Source organism: Tamandua tetradactyla, chromosome 13, assembly GCF_023851605.1.
Source record: "Tamandua tetradactyla isolate mTamTet1 chromosome 13, mTamTet1.pri, whole genome shotgun sequence".
Lineage (NCBI taxonomy): Eukaryota > Metazoa > Chordata > Mammalia > Pilosa > Myrmecophagidae > Tamandua > Tamandua tetradactyla.
The window spans coordinates 22,237,561-22,258,583 of NC_135339.1; the positions used below are offsets into that span (position 1 = coordinate 22,237,561).

General features: G+C 33.3%; 1 protein-coding gene across 4 annotated transcripts in view; it reads right to left on the reverse strand.

Moving 5' to 3' along the window:
* Positions 1-21,023, reverse strand: part of ADK (adenosine kinase) — a 626,273-nt gene that overhangs the window by 317,133 nt on the left and 288,117 nt on the right. For all 4 annotated transcript variants that reach the window (XM_077124867.1, XM_077124866.1, XM_077124868.1 and 1 more), the window contains exons 5-6: positions 5,138-5,310; positions 2,304-2,412 (exon numbers count right to left, since the gene is read on the reverse strand). In XM_077124867.1, coding sequence (XP_076980982.1) covers positions 2,304-2,412; positions 5,138-5,310 — 282 coding nt within the window. The remainder of the gene's footprint in view (positions 1-2,303; positions 2,413-5,137; positions 5,311-21,023) is intronic.

Here is a 21,023-nt window from a genome sequence, read left to right on the forward strand (position 1 = left end):
ATATCTTAAATTTGTTGAATAATTTGTTGATTGGATATATACAGTTGCTTTCTTAGATCAATTCATTTGTAATTAAAGAACTTAGACTAAAAACTTGCTACATTGCAGTAGTTTATAAGAGATGTTAGAGACTGCTGACTTAAAAAACTTGAAAGTATGGAGGAAACAGGACCTTTGTTGATTTGTTGAAATAAGTACAGAAATATCTACTCAATCTAAATTTGTGCATTAAGTATATGCTAAGACTATATTAGAAAATATCTCATTTATGATTGCTATAAGCATAAAAGGAATTAAAGATTTAAAGGAACTACAGAATTACTTTGTGGAAATTACATTTCAGATGAAAGTTCATCTTTTTAATGAATAAGCATTATTCTTAGTAAAGTAAGAATGTGTTGACTGTCCACTATGAACACCACAGCATCCTGGGATCCTATGTGAGCCTAGAATTTTCAGAACTATTTTGAAATGGCCAGTCTCTGAGCAATGTATAGATTTACCTGATGTGAAAGAAAATTCTTTTTATGAAATTGCTGAAATAGAAGCTATAAGCTAACAGGGATATCAACTGGAATCCATTTTTATATTTACTCTGGCTGAATATTCTAAGAAAGTCTCAAAAATATTTCTTCTTCTTTATTAATTTGACCAAACTGATCACTGAATACTTCTATGTCTTGTATAAATCTGCTTTTGTTAACAGTTAATACTGTTGGAAAAAGTCCATTCACTCATAGATAGTTAGATGTATTATAGTACATAATTATTATAAGTATTGGTTGCAAGTTGGGTACTCATAATTTGAGGTCTGGCTACTATATATTGGAATACATACAAAAACATTCTTATCACAACATATTGCCATATTTCATAGTCAATGTAAATAATACATAATATAACATAAATCATGCCTTAAACCATGTGCTATTTGACATGAAATGGTACATAAATCCCACCTAAAGAATTACCAAAACTTGCCACCTAGACATTAGCAAAAACTGAAATTATTTGAGAAAAAAAAAAAAGAGAAAATACTTAAGGGGGAAAATCTTGTATTTTTGAAATGCTTTCCTCATCTATTGGCAAGACAAGTAGCATGACTTTCCTGTATATCATCTTCTCAATGTAAGCAGTTTTTGACTGTTATAAAGGGTAGGATCTACTATACTAAGTAATCAATAACAGCCTTGTAAAGTCTAGAGCAAGGCACATAAACAAGCTGTAGGAGACATTAAAATTAGACTGAAAGAAATAATTATATTTTCAATAAACCTGTTTCTACTGGATAATTTATTTTTTATACTTCTTACCAGCTGTTTCACACAGTTCAGGTAGTGGAATGGCAGCAGCTATTACACCAAAGCCACATATTATATGCATATGAGGTGCCCTTAATTTTTCTTAGATATCTACTTATTTGTGATTAGCCGCATGTAACTCATATTAAATAAAAACAAGCTAATCACAGGGTGATTAATTCAGAAGGACTGTCAGTACAGTACTATTTTAGAAATGAATTCTTAACCAATTATATTTATGTCAGAAGATTTAATAATTCAAATTACATGCTGCCCTCCTTCCCAGATTTAAGACATTTGTCATGATCAGTGTTTCTGAAATATTAAATTAAAAGGTGTCAAGACAATTACTATGAAATAAATAGCAATTAGGACTTTTTAGGCAAATAAGCTCAAAGAGTTTGCAGTGAATATTTATGCTAATAATATTTTCCCACACAATGCATGTATCATTTACAAGTTGCTTAAAAATGTCAAATGTAAATCTGCAGAATTATTTCAAAAGATCTTTAAAAAACTAATTTAATACATAATTCTGTATTCTGTTAAGAAGCATCTGTCCATAGATACAGATGTGAAGGTAAATAATACAAATCATATTACTATAGAATGTTTCCATTTTGCTCTGTATTTATAACAGTAAATCTAACATATGCCTTGATATGGGTAAATAATTTGCAGATAATTAAAAGACAATTATGAGGGCGGGCCGCGGTGGCTCAGCGGGCAAAGTGCTTGCCTGCTATGCCGGAGGACCTCGGTTCGATTCCCGGCCCCAGCCCATGTAACAAAAACGGAGAAACAGAATACAATAAAACAAGAAAATGTTTAAAAATGTTTCCCTTTCTTCCTTCTATCCTTCCTTCCTTCTCTCTGTCTTTCCTTAAAAAAAAAAAAAAAAAAAAAAAAAAAAAAGACAATTATGAAAAAATGCACAGCACCCAACAACTATAATCTACAGTGTCAATAAGGGCCATAAATTTGAATTAAGTAGATACTTACTGCTATATAACAAACTCTTGCTTTCTCTACCAACAACCAGTTTTTCTCCAGATCAAGATGTTTTTCCTTTTTATAACAATTGGCAGCAGCAAGATTAGCTACAAGGGATCTAAATCAAAGAAAAAGCAAGTCAATTTTCATTTACTATAACCAAACTTGTCATGTTTTTCCATATAGTTAATTCTGAATATTTTTGAAGCCTCTTTGTTTTACATTTTAATTCCTGGTCCTCAAAATTGCTGCATATTGATTTTTAATAAAATGTAACTAAAATTAATTTTGTTTTGAAAACATGTTGAGATGTCTATGTTGCCTTTGAGTAAACATTATGTTAATCCTAAGCATCACCTGGTGTTCTGAGAAACTGGCATTTAAGTATGCTTTTGATATTAAAATAAGAATATCTATAGCAGAAAAACATCTCTATAAAAATAAGCATCAACATATTATACACTGACTATATATTCTAGTGCTTTAAACACACAGAAAAGTAGACCATATTTACTATGAGGAGTTAATTTGCAAACCATTACATTTTAAGGACTAAAATCAATTAAAATTAGTTTCTATAATTGCCAACTGCCTAGGCTGTTACAGTATCACAGCTGGTAAATTTAAGCAGGATACTACATCTAAAATATTGCTAGAAGTGTCAAATAGTTCTTTTAATTATTGCCCAACAATTAAACTTAATGAAATAATTTTTTACATTACATATAAATTAATATAAATACTTTTCTTTCTCATTCTGATCTAGACTTTTGACAATAATTTGGCCAATTTTTTCAATTTCTAAATAAATGGTAACAATCATGGCTTTTTTTTTTTTAAAAAACATATCTTCTCATCATACAGACTCTGGTAATATGGTTTCCCTGTTTAAAAAAACAAAATCGATTATCTTCAAAACTTATTTCTCCTCACTCATATACCAATGTACTGTTGAAGGCTACATTTGTTTACATTTAATTAGGTGAATGAAAATAAGAGCACTATGCATCTATATATATAGTCAGGGTTATAAAATAACTATATGATGAGTTTAAAAATTACTAATTTATAAAAACATTTCAATAATATGAATTTACCAAAATTATGACAAAGTGGCTGTTTATTAAAAGCATACATTTGTGATATCAGATATTAAATGTATACTGATAATAAAACCACATTGTTTCTCCAAAAGAAAAATAAGTATCTAAGTTTGGGGAGTAAGAAATAGGATTAAAGGGATACTCCATTATGCAACAACTTGACTTCTAAATTTGGACAGTGATATAGCAAGCCTTTCCAGCCCCATCTAAAACAATTTATCCAGTGTTATTAGGTTCTAGAATTTGGGTAGGGAGTTTAGATTGAGAGGATTTTTCCTCTAGCTTCTGACTTTCTATATCATCTAAATCACACTCTTCATCACAATCATATTAGCATATAAATTAAGCTTTTGACATCTAGGAGACCTAATATTATCCTAACCAATCTTTAAAAGACCAATTTGGCACACAAAAATATTTTAGCAATTTTACTCTAACCTAAGTGGGATCAGAGGCACAACTTGACCACAACTTGACCACTAATGGGAAAACTTTGTATCTGTAAACTAGAATTCGTTTTAGGAAATTTGAAAAGGACAAAGGTCTAAGCAAATATATTTCAGTGCTTTCATGGTTTGGCATGAAAACATAAGCAGACTTAAGGATTATTGGTCTTACCAAAAAATGGCCTTGGTGTCTTGATTATTTTTGGAAGTTATATTTTAGTTATTTAATTCTACTTCCTCTATTAATCCCCAGTACCCAGAAGAGAGTCAGGTTCTTAGTATATATTTGTTAGAGGGCAAGGAATGAGAGAAAGTAAAGAGGATAAGAAAGGAGAATGGAGCAAGAGGGGAGAGGGAAGGTTATAAAGAAAGAAAGGTAAAGCAGGACTAAGGAGAGAAAGAGAAGAAAAGGAAGCAAGGGAGACAGTGAGTAGAGAGGACATATTTTAAACATTTCCAGTTATAAGGAATATAAAATTTCTAGTGCATCACTATTTACAAAGAGATAATCTTTGTTGATCCTAACAATATAATAGCTAGGAAATATATTTGTTTTTCCCTTGCAAAGGAAAAAAAGCTTCTGCTGATTAACAAAATGTTAAAACAGTGTTAGCAATGCATGAATGCACTGAAGGAATAGCTCCATATAGCTAAAAAGGAAAAATACAAGCAGTGCATTGAACACCTTGATGGATATATTCAACTTCATATAAAAAGGAATTTTCTAGTAAGTGAAATTGTAGAAAAATGTAATGAGTTGTTTCTGTGGTGGATTACCCATGAGCGGAGTTGTTTAATACAGGTAAATGAGGACTAAACAAAAATGCTTTAGATAAGCTAATTTGTATGAGACTGGATGTCATGAATTATTTTATATATAGGACATGTATTTTACATATACTAAGTGTGTACAATACTTATTTTTTTAACACTCCAATCTCAGGATATGGTGAAAAGAACACTCTTTCGAATCACAGTTTAGCAACAAACTAGCTACAAGATATTAAATAAAATATTCTCCTTTTCTGATGCTAATTATAAAAAGTGCAGATGGACTAGAAAACATTAAACTTCCATTCCAGGTCTACAATTCAATTATGCATCCTGAAGATAAAAGAAGCCTCAATAAAGGTAAATTAAAAAAAAGAAAAGAAAAATGAAATAAGGAAGGGTTTATCAAATATTAAAAGCAATTATAAACATGAGGTCCAAATTTCAAATTCAGATTGCAATTCAGATTTTACCAGTGTTTATGTAGCCAATTAACATAGTGTTTCTCTTGGATTACACTGACCTGTTGTCACCAGTGATGCACGCAGCACAAGTTCCTGTTGGCTGTTCATTCTGCTCATAGTAATGAGCATCCACGTGGGCTTCAGCAGCTTTTCGCTTTAAGATCTCCCCAAATTTATCAATTCCAATGCATCCAAAAAATGTTGCTGCTTTGTGTGGTTGCTGAATCATCCACTGAAAAGTAGGAACATAAATAATTTAATGAGCCAGAAAAATGGTACACATAGTTCAGTATTCTGCACTGGACAGTGGCATAAAAAAGTTCACTTTGTGAGAAGCTGTGGCTGTTATGAATGGAATTTCAATTCTGTACTACTACTTATAACAAATTTACTATGTAACAAACGTATAAAATCTTTTATTATATTAAGGAGGAGATATAGAGTACAGTGGTTAAGAGCTCAAAATCTAAACTCATACAGACATTGGGTAAAATGATGGCTTGATTCAGGAAAATAATAGTGAGTCTCAATAAAGTAGTATAGCACTGTTATAAAGAACCTAAACTTCTTTATCAGGATTGTTTGGATTCAAATTTTGGCTCAGCAACTTTCTAGTTGTGTAAGGGCACATCACTTAACGTCTCTGTGCCTCGGTTTCTCTTGTGTAAAATTAGGATAATAATTATAAATATACCTTGTTAAGGATTAAATGAAATAAATTAATGCATATACATTGCTTAGCACAAAAATAATTATAAACTGTGACTATCACTATTGTTATACTTATTGTAGCAATTCATATATAAACTAAATTAAAAGAAGCTTATGTCTAATAATTCTTTAAAAATCTCCAGTAAGGAAAGTTAAAAATTCTAATTCTAATTATAAATATCTCATCTTTTTATTTAGGTGAGACTCACAGACTAACTTCTGTGTTATAAATTAATGATACCAGGTTCCTTCAAAACGCATACTTTTCCCTGATTTGAACCATTATCCTCCCTGAAATCCCTTCATATCTCTGAAGTTTATAATACATTTATTAGCTGTTCTGACTTTGTACTGATTTTAACCTTGTATTGTATTTGTATTGTTACTGAAATGATTTAAGGATTTCTGTTATGATGAAGGAATGAATATTATTTGTATATGGGAAAAACATGTCTTTTTTAGGGTCCAGAGGGTGGAATGTGCTGGTTTGAAAGGATTTATGCACCCTAGAAAAGCCATGTCTTAATTCTAATCCCATTTTGTAAAGACAGCCATTTCTTCTAATCCCTATTCAGTACTGTATGTTGGAAATGTTAATTAGCTTATCTCCATGGAGATGTGACTCAATCAAGTGTGGGTATTAAACTTGATTAGGTAGAGAAGTGGGTCCTGATTGGTTTTACTGGAATCTTTTAAAAGAAGAAGCACTTTGGAAAAAGATGGAGAACAATACGAGAAAGCCACAAGATTTTGAGAGAGACAGAATCCACCAGCCAGTGACCTTCAGAGATGAAGAAGGAGAATGTACCAGGGGGAGCTTCATGAAACAAGAGGCCTGGAGAGGAAGCTAGCAGAGGACGTGGCGTTCGGCATGCACCTTTCCATAAGAGAGAGAAACTGTGACTGTGTTTACCATGTGCCTTTCCACTTGAGAGAGAAACCCTGAATTTCATTAGCCTTCCTGAATCAAGGTATCTTTTACTGGATGCCTTAGATTGAACATTTCTATAGACTTGCTTTAATTGGGACATTTTCATGGCCTTAGAACTGTAAACTAGCAACTTATTAAATCCCCCCTTTCTAAAAACCATTCCATTTCTGGTATATTGCATTCCAGCAGCTAGCAAACTAGAACACCATCTCAACAAAATGGTAAGACTTAGCATCACCATGAGGCAATGAACTGATATTATATGCCTCCTGATGTGAGCTATGTAGTATTCTTGCCAAAAATGTTTAAACTGAATCCTATCATGATGATGCAATCAGAGACTGTGGCATATTTTACAAGAAACTGGCTTGAGCTCTTAACAGAAGAAAATGTCATGAAAAATAACAAAAAGTGGGAAGGGGACCATTGCAGATAAAAATAAACTAAAGAAACATGATAAATACGTCATGAATATGTGATCATTACTGGATCTTGGAATCAGAAAAGACAAACAGTTATAAAGAGTATTACTAAAACAACTGCTAAAACTGGAATATTGTATTGAAAAATAGTATTGTATCAATGGTAAATTTATTGACTGTGATGATGATATTTATGGTTATGTAGCAAAATATTCCTGCTCTTAGGAGACAAATACTTCCAGTGGTTTAATGAAAAAATATATACATGTATTTTTATTCAGAGAGAGAGAACAAATGTAGTGAAATGTTATATCTATATAAACAGTTAATTTTACTATTCTTTCTACTTTTCTGTAATTTTGAAAATAAAAGGATGGCCCAGAATACTGTAACTTAATCATTCCCTTTAAAGAATAATACTTGGTTCAACCTAATTTATTCAATCTCTGATATTATCACTCAATTTATTAAAATCAGTAGACTACAGGAAGCAAGTAATAATTTATATTATATCAATATCAATACCCAATACACTTAAACACTATAAACCACACTCAAGGAATGTATAAATTTAACAGTAGAGAATATTTATGAGTTGTGCTGTAATTCACTATTTTTCATGTAGATAGATTAAATTATCAAGCATATCTGTTTTAGGAGTAAAACACAAAAAACAAAATGCAATAACAACTTCATGATTATTTGAGTAATTTAATATGACATCAAAATAATAGGAAACTTCATTCAGTAAGACAGAAGTCATTAGAGTGTAATTCAGCCTAATTACAGCCAGAGAATTTAACTGTTCAAACTACAGTGTGAAATATGGTCTATCCTGACTCACTGCCAGGCTCAAAAATGACTTAGAACTATTCCGTATTCAGGATTTAAATGAATTGAAATGTCTCCATTAAAAATTAATATTATTTGAATCTATAAGACACAAATGGGGCAAATGGAAATATTTTGCATACTATATTATAATTCCCTTACCGACTATTTCAGCAGAGGACATTCTGGCTATTTCTGATACCAGGTTATCAGGACGCTAATAAAATGTGAGAACTTTATTTTTCATTAGTGATTCCCACTCAAAAGTCAATCAATCTAAATTCAGAGTTTAGTAAGCCAAAGCAGAGACAAAAGGAGAAACCATGTTCACTACTTAATAATCCAAATGATTAAAACAGTATCACCAAAAAACTTGCAACATTAACAGTTTTAAATTTCTAAATTAATTTGTACTTATTCTGTTAAAGTTTTAACACATTTGATTCTATTTCAAAAGCAAAATGTAACCATGATCTAACCAATCTGTTTTCTACTATTTTAACATTCAGTTAAACATTTAAGCATATCTACTATGGGATAAAAAGATTAAAATGATGGTGTTCCTAATACAAAGTCACTGCCATTACATTTTCAGATCCTCCAGGAGAGATCCAACCTTATGCATAACCTCTGATAATGCTGCTGCATTCAGCCAAAATAATCTGCCTAGCTTCCTTTATTTATATTTTTATAGTATAGTCTTAAAACATATCTTTAACTCCTGCTCTGGTGTGAGAGAGAGCAGTGTCCAGAATTACCCTTGTTCTGTAAACAGCTAGAAAATGGAACCAAATGGAAACAACCATTTTCAGACATTAAACCACAAGCAAGGCAAAACTGTGATCTCTGAAAGAAAAGAAATAAGGTGAACCCTGACATCATGCAGATGCTCTGCCAGGAGGTAATTTTCAAACTATGGTGCAGGAAGAAAGAAACCAAAGAAAACCCGGCATTCTCACTGAAATGAGGGGCTACAGATAAGAGTTCAATAAGAGTCAGGAGACTGGAAATTGTTGGACAGAATTTAAGAGGCATGAGCTCAAATCTATATAGAGTTCTCCTTGAAGCTTTGACTGTATAGTAACCTATACATGCTTAAGATATACATATAACAAATTATAAGGAATTTACTTAAATATTCTAGAATGTTAAAAATGTGTTTGTCAAGTCTTGAGATTTAAGATTGATATACATGAATCTAATGTGTTTCCACACACTATTGGGCAACAGTTGAAAATTAAAAACAGAATGCCATTTACAATAGCATAAAAAAGAAATATATAAGGAAAATTTAATAAAATATGTGCAAGACCTATACATAAACTGCACTGCAAAACACTGCAAAAGAGTGATGAGAGAGAGAGAAAAAAACAAAACAAAAACAACTGTATAATTGGAACGCTATACAATGCCCATGGATATAAAAAACAATATTCTTAAGATAGTTATTGTCCCCCAAACCGATCCACAGATTCAGTGCAGTCCCAATCAAAATCTCAATAGCGTTTTTTAAGTTTTTTTCTTTTTATTTATTTTACTAATTAAAAAAAATTTTTTTTTAATATAACACAAACATTCTTAACATATCATTCCGTTCTACATATATAATCAGTAATTCACAATATCATCACATAATTGCATATTCATCATCATGATAACTTCTTAGAACATTTCCATCAATTCAGAAAAAGAAATAAAAAGAAAACAGAAAAAAATTCATACTTACCATACCACTTACCCTCCCTTTCATTGATCACTAGCATTTCAATCTAAATTTATTTTAACATCTGTTCCCCTATTATTTATATTTATTCCATATGTTCTACTCGTCTGTTGACAAGGTGGATAAAAGGAGCATCAGACACAAGGTTTTCACAATCACACAGTCACATTGTGAAAGCTGTATCATTATACAATCATCTTCAAAAAACATGGCTACTGGACCACAGCTCCACATTTCAGGCAGTTTCCTCCAGCCTCTCCATTACATCTTGAATAACAAGATGATATCTACTTGATGCATAAGAATAACCTCCAGGATAACCTCTCGACTCTGTTTGGAATCTCTCAGCCACTGACACATTATTTTGTCTCATTTCACTCTTCCCACTTTTGGTTAAGAAAGTTTTCTCAATCCCTTGATGCTGAGTCCCAGCTCATTCTAGGATTTCTGTCCCACATTGCTAGAAAGGTCCACAACCCTGGGAGTCATGTCCCATGTAGAGAGGGGGAGGGCGGTGAGTTTGCTTGTTGTGTTGGCTGTAGAGAGAGGCCACATCTGAGCAACAAAAGAAGTTCTCTTGGGGGTGACTCTTAGGTCTAATTTTTTTTTTTTTTTTAAAGAGAGAGGGAGGAAGGGAAGGAAAGACAGAGAAGGAAGGGAGGAAGAAAGGGAAACATCTTTAAACATTTTCTTGTTTTATTATATTTTGTTTGTTTGTTTGTTTTTTACATGGGCTGGGGCCGGGAATCGAACCGGGGTCCTCCGGCATGGCAGGCAAGCACTCTTGCCCGCTGAGCCACCGCGGCCCGCCTCTTAGGTCTAATTTTAAGTAAGCTTGACCTATCCTTTGTGGGGTTAAGTTTCATATGAACAAACCCCAAGACTGGGGGCTCAGCCTTATAGCTTTGGTTGTCCACACTGCTTGTGAGAATATCAAGAATTCTCCACTTAGGGAAGTTGAATTTTTTCCCTTTCTCATTATTCCCCTAAGGGGACTTTGCAAATACATTTTTATTCACTGTTCAAATCACTCTGGGATTTACTGGGGCATCACTCTCGACAAACCTACAAAATTTTATGCCCTCCCTACTCAAGGTTCCATGTACTTATGGTGTTCAATTAAGCTGTCCATAGAAGTTATATTAGGAACTGCACTAGTCAAAATATAAATTTTGTACCAAATAAACATTTTTTGGTTTAGTCTCACATATAAGTTAAAATTTTTAAATATTAATTACCATCTTCAGTAGTCTTTTTGAAGATAATAAAAGCGACTGTATAAACAATAGTGAAAGGCAAGGAATAATCAAAGGATTACATAAGCACCGTAAAGAGAGAAACAAACATTGCTAAACTCCAATTTCTTTAAACGTAAATTATGGCTAATATAACTATGATCTTGTGAGGATGTTGCAAAAATTTGAAATTGACTAATAAGATGAACACTTTGGTACAATAAATGATATTATTATATTTGGACCACTTTAATGTACAGTATAAAAGGCTTTCACAGTTCTGTAAGTCACTGTACCTAACTGGAAAATGAAAGCCATAGTCATAATTGGTAACTAAATAAATAGCTAAATTAGTTTAACTGAATTTTTGAAGCAGGAAAAAAAGGCAGAATGTTACAATTTATGTAATAAACAAAGCTCTGGAAGGCACCCAAGAAGGAGATTAATTGAAATGAAGGGATCAGAAAAGACTCCAAGAGATGGTGACATTATCAACTGGACATTTTTTTTCTTTTTTTTGACACGGACAAATTTATTTACCTTGGAGAGATGTAGTTTTGAAACTGATATACTTTTTTTTATCATCACAATCAACTTTTTTTTCTTTTTTGTGAAAAATAACATACATACAAAAAAGCAATAAATTTGAAAACACATCACAGCAATTATTTGTAGCACAGTTTTCAAAGTTTGATATAGGTTACAATTCCAGAATTTTAGGTTTTCTTTTTTTTTTACTTTTAGCTATTCTAAGATACTAGAGACTAAAAGATATATCAATATAATGATTCAGAAATCATACTCACTTGCTAAACCCTATTTTCTCTGTATAACTCCACCATAACCTCTGATCTTTCTTCTGCTTTTTCGGAGTATTTGGGCTACACCTATTCTTCTAATTTTTTCATGTTGGAAGGGTTTGTTGATAACATGGGATAGGCGGATGGAACTAGCTGATATTCTGCAGAGGCTGGTCCCTTTGCATTTCAGGACTTACCTGATCTGGGGACCCATCTGGAGGTTGTAGGTTTCTGGAAAGTTACTCTAGTGCATGAAACCATTCTATAATCTTACATAATGCCCTACATGTTCTTTAGGATTGGCAGGAATGCTTTTGGTCAGGTTTTGGCAAGTTATGATAGGTAGCAATATCTAACTGAAGTGTGAGTAAAAGTGACCTCCAGAGTAGTCTCTCGACTCTATCTGAACTGTCCCAGCCACTGACAGCTTATTTGTTACACCTTCTTTCCCTCTTTTGGTCAGGAAGGAATTGTTAATCCCATAGTGCCAGGGCTATGCTCATCCCTGGGAGTCATCTTCCAGGCTGCCAGGGAGACTTTCACCCCTGGATGTCATGTCCCATGTAGGGAGAGGGTAATGATTTCACTTGCAGAGTTGGGCTTAGAGAGAAAGAGCCCACATCTGAGCAACAAAAAAGGTCCTCCAGAAGTAACTCTTAGGCATACCTATAGGTAGGCTAAGCGTCTCTGCTACATACATAAGCTTCACAAGAGCAAACTTCAAGATCAAGGGCTTTGCCTATTGATTGGGTGTCCCTAATGTTTGATACTATATTAGGTGTTTCCCTGGTCAACAGGTCTTTGAAGGATAAAAAATACGTGGGTATCTTATGAAGGATGAGTTTGAAAACCGTCTATACAGCTTTCAAAAGCACACAGGCTTTTGAAAGGGAGCACACAGCTCCCTTTCGTTTCTCAGGAATTTTATCACGGTGTCCAGGGCAAAACTAATACTTAATAATTCCATTCAATAAGTAGTTAGCTCTAAACTCAGTAAGTATATACTTCCTCATAATTTAGCACCTGTTGGGTCATGTACAATTCCTAATCCCTGGTATCTGACAGGTCACCACTACCCTCATTTCCTGTTTCACATTAATTTTTGTGTGGCACTAGCGTTTTCTCAATGAAACTACCAGAAGATCAGTTTTGCAAAGACAAGATGCCACTTAAAGGAATGTAGCAATCTAATATTGAAAATGTGAAATATGTGGGGATAGTAGTTAATTTTGGTGTCGACATATGTCATTGTTTCCCTCAAAAATTTAAGATAACCTGTAGATCCCCATGAGTCTCAAGTATACAAATACAGAACATAAAGAACATTGTGTTAACAAAAACAATGAAACATATAAATAAAGGACTACTGGGATATAATGATACAGACTCTTTGTGGGAAAGAAAAGACTTAACGGGAAAGTAGATCTAGATCAGATCATTAAATTCCACTTTATGAAGTCCAGGCAGCTTTCTTAAATAAAGTACAAGGGTGCACATACTGGTTTTTGAGCAAAGGAACGAGATACTAAGTAACGATGCCTCATTAAGCTAAGAAATCAGAAGAAGAAAATTTACAATTGAATTTAAGCAGAGACTAGAATAAATGGTATACTAAGATTCACATCAAGAGTTTTTAACAACATGAAGAAAGATTTCTATTAATAGTAACTTCACCTTCCAGATGAATTTTCTCTTTGTCAACTAAATGCAATTTTTAGGATAACTGACAGTGATATTCAAGAGGCAATCTTCTAAATATTGCCATATTCACTTCAATTCAATTCAATAACAGAAATGTATAAATGATGTCTAGATGCTAAAATAGTTGTAAGATAAAGACAGGAAATCTTATCCCAGAAAACTCAATGAGACATTTCAGGAAAACTGTAAAACACAACTAAAATAAATTAAATGTCAAAACTGGGAAATAACAGCAGATTACAAAAGGTGAGAGGAACTAAAAATCGAAAGAGATTGGCTAGGAAAATAGCATATATCACACAGCCTAAAGGATTAATTCTCTCAGATGACTGCCTTATTACCAGTAAGAAAGGGTCAAACACAAATTTTTCATAAATTGTCTTAAGAATTCATTCTCTCTCAATGACTACCATGCCATATTCCTTTCCTGCCAAGGTTTCCACTTTCCCTGTTGGCAAGTATTTTAATGAATATCGATTACCAATAATTTTACCATTTTTTCCCAGATTAGTTCTTTTGTTGTTTTTGTTGTTAAATACCTGTCAACATCTTTTCCTGAGAACAGATTTTGGAAGCTCTGGCCTAGTAGAAAACATATAAACTTTAGATTCAGATGTGTATAAATTAATCTCCCAGCTGTATGGTTTATAGCCCTGTAATAGTAAATTATCCACTCTAACAGAGATTATACTGCTTGCAGAATTAAGGTGAGGACTGTACATTATAATGCAGGCAAACTGCCTAAGATAACCTGCTATAGAATGTTGATGATGATGATGATGATAACAGGGCATTAAGACATGGTAAGAAGAATTTTCAGTTTATCTTCATTCAACTCATTCTACCAATACTTTTTTTGTTCTATTTTTTTCATCATTCTAGTCATAATGGAAAAAGCGGCTTTTTTTTTTTTTTTTAATCTCTTTCACAGGCTTCTTCTCCCCATCCCTTAGTGTTCTGCAGGGCTGGATACAAGGATTTCCTGTTCTTTTCACTGTACACACTGTCTCTAGGTATGATCTAATGTATTACCGTGATTTCAGTTACCCTCTACCTGACCCCTCATTTCCATCTTTAGTTCAGTTCTGACTCCAATGCTACTGAATGCCAAATGTCTACTGAATCCTACTTTGCCTACTAAATCTACACATTCCTAAATTCTCTCAAATATTTCTCTTGATATCCATTATCACTATCCTAGCGCAGGCCACCACCTTCCCTCATTCGACTATGGCAAAAGCTTCTCTTTCTAGTTCTATTTTTTTTTAATGATAATATATTCACATACCATGGTTTTCATTATATTTTGTGATTGTGCAATCATTAACTATCTAATTCCAGGGCATTTTCATCACCTCAAAAAGAAACTCAATACCCATTAGCATTCACTCCCCATTCTCTCCTCCTCCCAAACCCTGGCTATCACTAACCTGCTTTGTATCTCAGTAGATCTGCCTACTCTGGACATTCCATATAAACGGAACTGCAAAATACATGGCCTTTTGTGCTTGGTTTCTTCCATTTAGCATAATGTTTCAACGTTCATCTATATTGTAGCATGCATTGGTGGTGCTTCATTCCTTTTTATGGCAAAATATTCCATTTGCAAAAACATCTAATTCATCTCTTTGTCTTCGGTTCTGCTTCCCTCAGAGTGATTTTCTAACGATGTGTTTCAATAATTTCCCATTTCTTTTAGGTAAATGTCAAGGATAAACAGCTTTATGATTAGACCAACATGAGGTCTATAGATCCCTATTAGGGCAAAGTAAGTGTTAGGGGGAAAAAGGAATCCACAGAGTCCCTGAAATTATAATGAAACTTAAATAGATTTTTTCAGGGGAGAAGATTCACAGATTTCATCAGATTCCTAAAAGGGTCTAGGCTATCCACATGCAGGGGAAGGGGGCTAGGGGGATAGGACATAAGTATAGGTAGTCAAGAGGTCTTTTAAGAGTAACAAGATCATAGGATTGTACTAAATTAACCAAGAATATAATTTAATCTGAAGATATTTATCTAAAATTTAGAATACCATATATGTTTTTTAAACTTGTACTTTCTAAAACTTTCTGCATTAATTTCTTTAAATCACACAAAAAAAGGTAGCATGGATTATTTTCCAAAGGTCTCCCAAAAATATGATAAAAAATAATGCAATACTGTGAATGTGAAAACCTTTTGTCTGATGCTCCTTTTATCTACTATATCAACAGAAGAGTAGAACATATGGAATGAAAATAAATAATAGGGGGAACAAATGTTAAAATAAATTTAGTTTGAAATGCTAGTGGTAAATGAAAGCGAGGGGTAAGGGGTATGGTATGTATAATCTTTTTTTTCTCTGTTATCGTTTTATTTCTTTTTCTGTTGTCTTTTCATTTCTTTTTCTAAATTGATAGACATGATGAATGTGCAACTATGTGATGATATTAAGAACTGCTGATTGTATATGTAGAATGGAATGATATCTTAATGTTTTGTTTGTTGTTAATTTTTTTAATTAATTAAAAAAAATAATGCAATACCTGAATACGGTATTATAACAAACTTCAGGTTTTTGTCTCTAAGCAACAAGAATCCTATAAATGGATAGTATATATTCTACTTTTATGTTTTCCCAAGATTTATAAAACCAAGCCTACTTTTGCTTTTAGTGTCTTACTTATGCACTATGAAGTGTCTTTTTTTTTGGTTGGAATAAACAGGGATCTCTTGAGAAATATAATCTTTGAAAAAATTAAGTTACCTGGAAAATGTCTTTAGAAACAGAATTCAACATAGCACTTTCACAACATTAATTGAAATTGCCAATTTCAATCCCAGTGAAAGAATGCTGTAAATAAATATGGTAATACCCCTCAAGCATCTTCAACTTAAAGTAGATGGTAGCAGTAGTTGAAGTTTAGAAGAATTCTTATTCCTCCATATTTTTTTTATAATTTTAAAACCATTTAAAAATCATTTTATCATTTTTCCATATATTCCAAACTCTTTCCACCAAGTAATTTAAGGAAACTTGTATTTTAAAAATACATAAATCAATCCCAGCCCATGCACACCCCCCTCCCCCAAAATACACACACACCCCAAAACATCAGCTAAACAATATTGATTAACCCAAGATGAGTTAAAAACAATAATAATAACTCAGAGCTAAATTACTGAGTATTTAGTGCATGCTAGGCATTATGCTAGCTTTACTTACTATGTTATCTAATTTAATCTAAACCACCATTCTACAGATGAGGAAACAGAGAGGGTAAATCAGTGGCACAGCTCAGATGAAAACCTATGTGTGTCTGATCTTAGAAGGCATCTGTGGTGGTTTGAAGCTGTATGTACCCCCCAAAAATCATGTTCGTAAACCTAATGCATTCCGTGGGTGTGGACCCATTGTAAGCAGGACCTTTTGATGAGGCTACTTCAGTTAGGTTACGACCCACTTCATTAAGGATGGGTCTTAATAACAATTACTGGAGTACTTTATAAGAGAACTAAATTCAGACAAAGAGAGAGAAAGCCAAAGAACAAGAAGCTGAAAACAACAAAACCCCAGAAGAGAAAGGAGAGTCCAACAGATACCACCATGTGCTTTATCATGCAGTAGAGGAGCCAAGGCTCACTGGTAGCCCATCTTCAGGAAAATTCCTTGACTTAGACATTTACCTGAACTCTAACCATAGTGAGTAAATTCTCAGTGTTTAAGCTCAACCCATTTCATGGTATTTGCTTATTAGAACAGCCTGGGAAACGAAAACAGTATCTTCTTAATCGTTACTCAGGATAGAAAGAAAGAAAGGCAAGTAAAGAAAAGCATACTGGAATGAGTATCGTCAGACCTAGAACTGGCTTGTAAAATAAATAACTCAAATCTCTTATTTTCCTCAGTTATAAAAAGGAAGTAATTGTGGTGATGTTCTAAGAGAGCCATTACTTCCAGCTCTAAGACTCTCTAAATGTATGAAGAAACAGAAGAATATCCTGCATATAAAATAAGAATATCTATAGATATTCAAAACTGGGTCTTAGAGGTGGGGAGACAGGAAGAAACCTTTAGAGACAAATCAGAGTGGTCTTGAGAGGTAAAAGTGTCACTCTTATGCATTCACCCAGAAACTCTGCAAAAGCTGAACATGTGCCCCAAAACTCTACAAACTCCACAGACAACCATGCCAACTATTAACCAAAGAACTAGAAAAGAACTGAGAAAAACACTTCTTCCTTACTAATTCTAGCCTACAATTTATAAAAAGCAAAATCCCTCAAAGCAGTAAACATCTACCCATCAACACCTATGAGCAGCAACATCAAAAACATAAGGCAAAGGTCAAGTCAAAGTTTATTGACAATGATGAACTATGACAGCCTCTATTAAATTACCCCTTCCTTCAAGGTGTGTGTGATCAAAGCAGCAAAGAGATTTTCATTCAGTCACATAACAAGCTATTTGTTGAGATTGAAACATCTGGTCAATATCTCCTAACACTGCAATTTCATGCACAGTTAGCATTAGGGCACATTTCTCCTTCTCTTCTTACAGGGTCCATAAGGATGGCACATATGGCTGATCATTTCATTCAAAAAGGATTCAATTCAAGGCATTACACACAATCGTCTCTGTGCTTTATGGTGTTTTAAGTCTACCTGCCATCGTTTTCCATTTCTATCATTGCTGACTGCTGTTCTCTTCTATAAAAGCCTGCAAATATGACAGAGTACTTAAAGCTTAACAGCTTTCCTCTACTGGAGTTAGAAAGCATTTAAGGAAAAGGAATCTATAAAGTGGCAGGTCATCTTCTATTACCAAGAACTCCCAATACATTAAACTGCATACCATTTTATTTATCATTTAGCAAAGATCTATTAGAGATTAGATAAGGAATTTTTTAATGTCAATAAGTAGTTTTTTAATGTCAAATCAAATGCTTAATTTTCGGCATGACTGATCTCTGAGAGTATATTATTTTGGCTATAATTTTAAATCATAACAAATGATTTGAAAACAGTATCATAGGAGCATTTAAATATTCATTTTAACAGGGCTTTTCAGAATTATTGTTTAATTAGGTAAAGAGCATTTGTATATCAGAGAGAATAGTGCTATAATTTTACCAGTCCCATATGTTGAAAAATGTTCATATAAAATTCATGATCTCTTGTCATGATAACAGCGCCCTTTCTTAAACACTTACTATAGTAAACCTGAACTTACACCATAGATTTCTCTTTCCCCCTTTCTTCTTTTAGGATAATAGCTTCAAGGAAGGAGACAGGGGAGGGGAGAGTCTCTAAAAGCTACTGTTTCACAATTTCTTTGACATCTCCTCCCTGACAACAGCATGACTGCATGAATATAATTATTCTCTGAAATTTAGAGACTTACCCAGACATTAATAACTAAATGAATTTCAATGAAGAAATAGTCTTCTAGTGATAAAGAATCACTTATGATTATTTTACAATAAGCAGTATTGCAATGGCTGATTAAGGAAGAAGAATATCAAAATAATAAAGTTGAATCAAACCTAAGCTAGGTATAATATCCCGGGCTGCTAGTCTAGCATAGCATATAAATGTTTTGTTTGCTCTTTTGTTCATTTACTTAGTCAATCCAATTTTCAAATATGTATGGAGATGAGCATACAAACAAAACAAACAAAAACATTAAGCAGAAACTAAACAATTGTAATAAATGCTACAAAGGAAAAAACAGATGATTGAGCAGGATGATGGGGAAGGGAAGGGTTCAAAAGAAATCTACTTTAGAGTGGTCAAAATAGGCCTAAGGACATTTATGTGGAGAAATAAATACACAAATGATTCAAAGATGCAAATGGGAAGCTTGAGGGTGGGGAAGCTTTCCAAGGATAAGAGAGTACAAGGGCAAAGATTTTGAAGACGGAAAGAGCTTGGCATGTTAAAAAAAAAAAAAACAATCAAAACTAGTAAACTGGAGCTTAGTGAGAGAAATGGAGAATAGCAAAAATAAGGGTGGAAAAATACACAACTGTGCTAGATCATGCAGGCCTCATGGTAGTAAGGAGAATAAAATTTATTCAGGGTGGAAAAATATACAAGTGTGCTAGATCATGCAGGCCTCATGGCTATGGTAAGGAGAATAAAATTTATTCAGTATGCAATAGCTTGCAACTGAAGGGTTTTAAACAAGAAACTTAACTAAGGATCATTTTTGCTACTAAATGAAAGATTAATAAAGAAACAAGGAGACAGGAGGGTGTTACATTCCCAAATCCAGTCTATTCGAAAAGCCTATTGGCTCTATCTTCAAATTGTTTCTAGATTTCAACCCCTTATCACTACCTCCACTGCTACCACCCATCCATGCTACCATAACATATCGGATAAATTGTTGCAAGTTTCCTAACTAATCTCCTTGCTTCCATTCTTGATTCCAAGCACAGAGCATTATCCTTTTAAAATGTTAAGTCAGAGCATGTCTTTCCTTTGCTCAAAACCCTGTCAGGCTACCTGCTTCACTCGGTAAGAAGCAAAAATCCTTACAACAGTGTTATAAAGTCCTACAGGATCGAGACACACCCTTACCCTCTGCCTAGTGTCCTGCTGCCTCTCTAACCTCATCTACTACATTCCACATCCTGCTCCAACCATACTCAACTCAGGCAAGATTCTGAAACACGACACTCACGCTCTCCCTTAGCAACAACCACTGAACCCTCTATGAGAATGTACTTCCCTCAGATAAACACGCAATGCCACAAATACTCTTCTACTTTTTATCCATATTCTGCATCACCTTCCAATGTATTTACATATTTAATTTACTCTATTTCTACCCTTCTCCTCTACTACTAGAATATGAGCTCCATGAAAGTAAGAATTTTTGTCTGTTTGCTTAACTGATGCATCCCCAAGCATCTGAAACATAGACACCAAATAAATATTTGATGAATTACATCTTATTAACAGGTGAATGGAGAAGAAACAGACCAATGGATGCTAAAAAATTTATTTTGATGATATCAAAGATTCCTGAGAAAACATTTAGTAAAACAAGAATAAAATAATACTCCAATAAATGTTAATTATTAATATTATTGAAGGATGCATGTAATCACTGCTATTACTGAGTAACAGTGTTAGGCAATACAATTATATCCTAAAATTAAATAATGCATTAAAAATAATGAACATTAAAAAGAATATCATAATTTGCAAAACAAAACCAAAACCACACTTATTTTCTGCTTATTATGGGAAATAATTTGCTTAATCTTTATAGTAAATCCTACGAGGTACATACTATTATGATGATTTTACAGATGAAGAATCTAAGGTACAGAGAGGTTAAGTAACCTCCTAGGGATTTAATTCTAGACAGCCTATCTCCCAAAGCTCAAGTTGAATCATTATTCTGTAAGGGTCACTATGTCCAGCTCCTAAAAGACATGTTTAAAACTCTTCTTATACACCAATAGTAAACTACTAGAAAAAGAATAAGAATAGCCTCAACCTATTGATCAATCTCAGCATTCACTGAAGGTGGAACAATATTATGGGTCAAACAAACAAAACAAAATTACAGAGCACCCCTATGAAAAGATTCTTG